The following is a 6,880-nucleotide window of genomic DNA, read 5'->3' on the forward strand; positions in this document are numbered from 1 at the left end:
AGGTGACATTTATTTGATATCATACCGTGTCATAAGGAGTGAGCACGACTGAAAAACGGACGTATTTCAGTATTTCCCCCCTTTATGCACGACTATAGATTCTACCTATTGCACCATGTTAGTGTGAGCTTAGCGACTACATCAGTTAATGAGCAGAAAATACACGAGGGGGTGCTGCTCTTGCGTATGTTGCGTTGCAAATGGTTGTGTAATCCGATATAGAAACACTGTTATTAGCTTTATAAAAACATCGACGTTACTGTCATTGTGATATTCTTTTTTTGCAGCTACACGATTAAGTGATCATGTTTCTAAACCTAAGCGTTCCGTTTCAGAATCCAACATGGTCCCAATGTGATATTACTGCACGCACATTTTGACAGAATCGACCACCTTTCCAACACAGCATGTGAACCAGAAAAGAATCACAATATTATGAAAAACATCTGCTTCCACTCCAAGCATTCATAAAATACATAAAAGTGCATCATTTAGATCTGCTGTTCGCCTCTAACTGTATAGGCCGTAGAGTCAGCGTCTCACTGGTCGCGTTCTTGTTTCACACAGTTGTGCGCGGGTCTGCGCCGCTTCTCCAATGGGATCGCCGGGATTCAGCAGATCTGCGCAGAAATGCAGATGTGTGCGCGACAAGAAGGCGACCCGTGATTGGCTGAGCCGATTTGTTGCTGAGCTCAGTTTCCGGCTTTTCAGAGCGCGTCTGCATCCGGGTGCTGTTGCAATCGCGGAGACGTTCAGCTGATCTGAGGACTGCGGCCACACAGCCGGAGACATTGCATTGTGTTAACAAGAAACACACGGGCTCTCTAATGGTACAGACAGCGGTAAGGTGTTAACACGGGTTTGCTTTACGCGGTCTTGTTTTGCTTGTTCGCTCTGGTGGTGTTTTTTGTCACCTGCTTGTATTAGTACAGCGAGCTGCTCTTCAAATTACACAGACAACGCTACTGTTTGGAAATGCCTGCACTGTGGTACACCTGGGCGCTGAACCTTTTTAAAAAGATACCCTTGCTGCAGTATAGACATCCAAAAGCCGAAATAGATGATTTGATCTGTTTAATTTGTCACTTTACTGTGAGCGTACATTTGGAAGTTATTCACTTAAGACTTGAGTTACACACCGTGCAACTAGTAGGCCCTCTGGGACCCGGCTCCCCGTGTAGACTTGGCCGTATTGCTGTTATTGCCAAAGGTGTCTAGGTATTTCAAATTAGACATGCACGTAAGTGGTTCAGAGAGCATTTGTGCTTTAACTCGGATCATTACTGTACGAGTCAGCAATGGGAAAGCCGGGCTTTTTAAGAGCGTAAGCTGGGAAAGAATAACGTCAGGCAGGTAAACATGAACTTAGGCTGGTGTGTGAGTGTGTGTGTGTGTGAGTGTGAGTGTGTGTGTGTGTGTGTGTGTGTGTGTGTGTGTGGTGTAAACCATTATTGATGTTTTGTGTATGTTGCATTTTTGGATATTCTGTAGATGCATGTACTAAAGTAGGGCAATTGAATTGTGTTTTGTCTTTTTAAATATAAAGGACTCTCAATTATAATTCATGTGTTTGATTGTGCATGTACAGGTATGTTAATAAAACTAGCCTGATCAGATTATACTTGTTTCTCTACTTTAGGACACATCAGCAGAGGGCAAGCTTTTCGATTTGCGGTTTCGCTGAGTGGTGCTGGACATGGCCAGTGCAGCCCCAACAGCCTCGGCCTCGGCCTCCACAGACAGCGCCAGTGCGGGGGGCACCAGTGGCACAGCCACTGGAGAGGGCACTAACCAGGACAGCACATTCGAGTGTAACATCTGCCTGGACACAGCCAAGGATGCCGTCATTAGCCTGTGTGGGCATCTCTTCTGGTATGTTAGCCGGTCACTAAGAATCCCTTGTAGGTGCTTCAGTTTGTGTGCCATGTAGTTTATAGCGCTCAAATTGAATGCAGAGGTTGGCCATCTGAGTTTATAAGTGCTTTATTTGTGAAGTCTGACTGAATTGACCTAATATTGAGTTTGTATGTGGAATTCTTGAACAATAAGTGTTTTTTTTTTTTTTCCTTCTCTCCCCGTCACTTTATCTTTGTAACGCCATGGGAACACTGACAGCTGGCCCTGTTTACACCAGGTGAGACGCATTTAAAGTTGTCATTTAGTTTCATCAGCTTTTGTTACATAAATCCCTGGAGGACATGTTTCAATGGAACGTTGTCCTTATTTTGGACTGTTGTGTTGGTTGTAGCACTGGCATGTGGTTCAGTCGTCAATCGGTCTGAAAATATACAATATACCAATGAGAGTGCCCTGGTATGCTGTGAATGAACAGTATGCTCTACTTTCACTGTACACATTGTGCTTGGTCTCAACACTTTGTTTTTATGACTGCAATTTCATTCTTAAATGTTTTTTTTCTTTTGCTGCTTACAGTGGTTAGAAACCAGGCCAAACAGACAAGTATGCCCAGTTTGCAAAGCAGGAATTAGTCGTGACAAAGTTATCCCATTGTATGGCAGAGGGAGTACAGGCCAGCAAGATCCACGGTAGGCAAAACAAAAAAAACACTTAAATGTTTTCTCACATTCAAAACTAAAATAAAGATGATTTGTTCACATGCCTTTTTTTAGTCATTGATGTATTTGTCCCCTTAGGGAGAGAACCCCCCCAAGACCTCAAGGACAGAGACCCGAACCAGAAAACCGAGGGGTAAGTTAAAGGGAATCATTTATTTTTCTTCTATAGGGGCTCCCTGTAGTTGCACACACTTGTATTCCATAGAAGCTGCTTTCATTCATGTGCAATTCTTGTTGTTTTTTTGCCTGATTAGCAGATTAAATGAAAAAGATAATATGATTAAAAAAAAAAGCCTTTTGTATATTTTCAGATGTTTTCTTGTGCAATGTCACTAAAATACACAGACATTTGTAATAGAGTACCCTTCATTACAAATGCAGTATCTGATGAAACAATTGCATGGATCATAGCAGTTGCCAGACAGTTGCACTATTCATTAAGAAAAGTACTATCCTTTAGGGACTTATTATGGTATGTTTCTTAAAGCCCCTTCGGGAAGGCTTTCTTTAGTGTCTCGAAGCCTTCCATCATTTTTGTCCTTATATTGCATCATACATATTTTTTCCTTCTGCTGTCAGCTTTGATCTTCCTTTACCTGTTTTTAATTTTGTTTATTGTGTGACTTTACATTTTGCCTTCTTATGACCTTTAATGATGTGAATTTGCAGCATGTAAGAATTGACCTAGCCATGTGATTTGTGGTAGACTGTTAATAATAAAAATATATTCTGTGTCCTTTTATCATCTGCCCGAAAAGGATTTATGCTTTGACAAAATCTTTGACAAAAATCAGTATAATTACATTGTTCAAATGTAAACCTAATTTAAAGTACATATGTTGGAGTCTTAACGATACATTTTCATATATACAATTAATGAATCGGCTGTCTGAGCCGATGAGTCTTTTGCATTGTAAAGCTCAGCTTTTGATGTTTTAGAGAGATGCAAATTCACTGGTGGCAGCTGGAGTTCATGTTCACTGCTTGCAGAGATGGTGTCACTGATGCCAATCTCCAGCTCTCATTTCAGCACAGACAATTGACACTTCCTGCAGTAATGTTATTCTTCATTATTTTGCACAATTTCAGTACTTCTGTGGGGTGCCTGCTTAATTATAGAAGTGCCACACGATACAGCTCAGGGAACCAAATCGATCTTCATGGTTCGAGCAGTACACTGCTATGCTATTTCCAGTTGTTTGAAACCTTGATAACCATTTCATTAATCTAGCACATATATATATTTCTCTCCTTCCTCTCTCCTCAACCTGTTGCCTCCCCCCCCCCCATTATTTTATTTTAAATGTGTGTGTATGTGTATATATATATATAATTCTTTCAAAATCTGTTTTTATAGGGTTTTCAGGGGTTTGGTTTTGGAGATGGAGGATTCCAGATGTCCTTTGGAATAGGAGCTTTTCCGTTTGGCATTTTCGCCACAGCCTTTAATATTAATGATGGGAGGCCACCACCAGGTAAATAAATAAACTCTGTGTTAATCATTTATTATGATTTTACAGAGGCCTGGGTTAAATGAAAACTTAAAAAAAACTGTCATATTTTTGATTTAATCTACATGAACGCAACATGATAAATTATGGAACAAAGCCTAAAACAGGAATGTGTATACGGCCTGAAACCTGTATTTTGGAAGATATTTGGTTTACTACTACAGGAAATGTAGTTGCAACATTTAGATTTAAATTGTTAAATGTTAATTTCATTACAATATGGATTTACAAACTTCAGTGTGTTCATTTCCCATGAACAGTAATGTAGAATAAGTGTATCTTTAGTGTCTTCCTATTCATTTTCATAAAACAAACAGGTTGTAAACACCACCAGAACATGAAAAGATAATTAATTTATATTTGTGTTGTTCCTTGTCAAGCTGTCCCAGGCACCCCACAGTACATGGATGAGCAGTTCCTGTCCCGCCTCTTCCTGTTTGTGGCCCTTGTGATCATGTTTTGGCTCCTCATCGCATAGAAGGAAAGAGGGTAGTGCAGATACTATGGCAATCTTTACATTTCCAGGAAGTATAACAAGAAAACATCTGAATAATTAAAACAATAGTTTTTCAATACAGCTTTTTCATTTGTGATTGGGCAGAGGGGTTACAAATGAGAATTCAGTAGACAATTGTAATGAAAAAGAATGGCAACATAAGAATGGAATGTTCAGCCCTTAATCATCTGTGGACATTACAGCTTAATAAAGAGGGTGCACTATAGCATACGTGCCCTTTTCAATATACTGTCCTTTTCATGACAATGGATGTTTGTATAAATACTAAGCTACTGGACCTGACTAGACAATGGCGGGAGGAGGGGACTTAAATATAAATATTTTACATTCATTTTGAATGGTTAAACAATGTACTTTTAACAAAAATAAGCCAGTATTTATTTAGATCTGCATTTTAATATGTTGGCACTAATTGTTTTCATGTTAATGCAAATATTTTAATGTTCTTGAAAGAGATGTTGAACTTGAAAGAGGATATCTATATAAAACATTGTATGCATTAGGTACAATAATGCATTGTCTTTTCATTTACATTTAACTAAAAAATGGATTGTGTAAAAATGTTTTAGAATTTTTTTTGTATTATTATTATTTCTATTATTAATTACTATAACCCTGCCTTTTCAAGTTCCAATTGAAAGTTTCACTTCACTGCTGGACACATTAATGGTATATGTCTTTTTGGAGCTGTGGAATAATTGTATTGTTAAAAATAATAATAATAATAAATAAATGTCTCGACAGAGATGTATGAGTTCAAGCCAAAATTATCCAACTAAATAAATCGCCTTCCTCTTTTTAAAACTGTTCATGTAAATTGGAGAATACCTGCTAGTGTGTGGAACACCCCTCTTTAAAGAATTGTTAAAAGAGCATTGAGAGATGATTTGTTGGTATGAACCTAATGCCCACTGCTTTCAACAAGAAGGGTTATGCACTGCCATAGACAGAGGTCAATGTTGAGCTGCTTTTCAGGGCTAAGTGTTCAGTGGGACAATATATTGTTATAGTGCTCTTAGTCATTACTTTAAACATAGTGAGGTGGTCAAATGAACCGCCAGGTATATGAATACGTTTCTAAATTTAGCTTCATGTACTTCGTTAACCATTACCCTTCCACTGAGTGTCTGAGTTACAGGATTATTCTAGTTGTAATATAATATTTAGCTGAAGCTGGATGGAAATTTCTGCTTAGAACCATAGGCTGAACTTTGTCATCTTACAAAATCAAAATTCAAGAGTGACCTCTGTGAGTGTGCAACTCGGTACAGTAAAGTGGAAAATATGAAACCATGACATCAGCATAAAATGAATATTTAATAATAATAATTTAATAATATTTAAAAAGCAACGCCTCCCCACTGACTTTGGCCATTCTGGTGGCAGCAAAGATGGAAAGGGCTTTCATTGTGTTCTCTGCAATATGTGGAAACTCAGCAGCAGCATTTCATTTGCTTGACTTGGTACCATTTGGCTCTTTTATGTTGAATTGATGCTGAAATTTTTGTTTGTTTTTTATTATGTTACATCTCAAGGTTTTAATTCCAAAATGGTGGGCCCACTCGAAGCCTCTATGGTTGACACCATACACAACGACATGGGAAGGATTATAGTATTTTCTACACTGTAACATTTATGCAATAACAGTGACTTGCTTCACCATTGTACACTTTTTGTTTGTTCTTTTCTTTTCATATTGTATAATTACATTTTGATTTAGTTTTGTTCTCCACCAGCTTTGAGCAGTTTTTTCTATGTCTTGTTTTGATTTTAGAAAGAATTGAAAACTGGTTCCATTTAGACATTTCTTAGATTAGGGTTTTGTCACACTTCTGGTATGTAAATAACAAACGAGCTTTAGTGGAGGTCATCAATGTTCACCTAGTTGTTTCTTACCTTTGAATTTTTAATTAACCAATGGATATTAACATGAACAGTATAAGATTTTTTGTTAAAAGTAACATTTATTCACTGCCTCGCCGATTTTAACTCTTCTGTGTGCAATACTGTACTTCTAAATAAATGTATTTTTGAAAAAACTCTTTCAAGCTTAGTTATATTAATGTCATAAAAGCTTAAGGAGTGTACATGTGACAGTGCACTGAAAGCTTAATGTCTATAAGAATATGTATATTTTTTATCACCACTTTTTATTGTGTGTTTAGTGCCATTATGCAATAAAAATGGGTCAAAGTATTTTGGATGAACACTGGTCTCCAAAACACCCTGATTATGCTCAGAACAAACCAATCTAATGCAAGGCTATACTAAATGTG

General features: G+C 37.8%; 1 protein-coding gene across 2 annotated transcripts; it reads left to right on the top strand.

The window, feature by feature from the left end:
- The first annotated feature begins 716 nt into the window (after positions 1–716).
- Positions 717–6,800, top strand: rnf185 (ring finger protein 185). Of its 2 annotated transcripts, none has more exons than XM_066689413.1 (7): positions 717–830; positions 1,640–1,872; positions 2,116–2,134; positions 2,434–2,546; positions 2,655–2,709; positions 3,934–4,051; positions 4,468–6,800. In XM_066689413.1, the coding sequence occupies exons 2-7, from the start codon at positions 1,697–1,699 to the stop codon at positions 4,563–4,565; spliced, it is 579 nt and encodes a 192-aa protein (XP_066545510.1). In that variant the 5' UTR covers positions 717–830; positions 1,640–1,696; the 3' UTR covers positions 4,566–6,800. The 2 variants fall into 2 exon arrangements, with proteins under 2 accessions (XP_066545510.1, XP_066545509.1); XM_066689412.1 differs by having other exon boundaries at positions 721–842.
- The last annotated feature ends 80 nt before the right edge of the window (positions 6,801–6,880 follow it).

This window comes from Amia ocellicauda, chromosome 17, assembly GCF_036373705.1.
Source record: "Amia ocellicauda isolate fAmiCal2 chromosome 17, fAmiCal2.hap1, whole genome shotgun sequence".
Taxonomy (NCBI): Eukaryota; Metazoa; Chordata; class Actinopteri; order Amiiformes; family Amiidae; genus Amia; species Amia ocellicauda.

Excerpts from the sequence above, each read along its gene's own strand:
- rnf185 (XM_066689413.1), top strand. The coding sequence starts at position 1,697 with ATGGCCAGTGCAGCCCCAACAGCCTCGGCCTCGGCCTCCACAGACAGC. Across the intron at positions 2,547-2,654 it reads ACAGGCCAGCAAGATCCACG|GGAGAGAACCCCCCCAAGAC; the intron begins GTAGGCAAAACA and ends TTGTCCCCTTAG. Across the intron at positions 4,052-4,467 it reads TGATGGGAGGCCACCACCAG|CTGTCCCAGGCACCCCACAG; the intron begins GTAAATAAATAA and ends TTCCTTGTCAAG.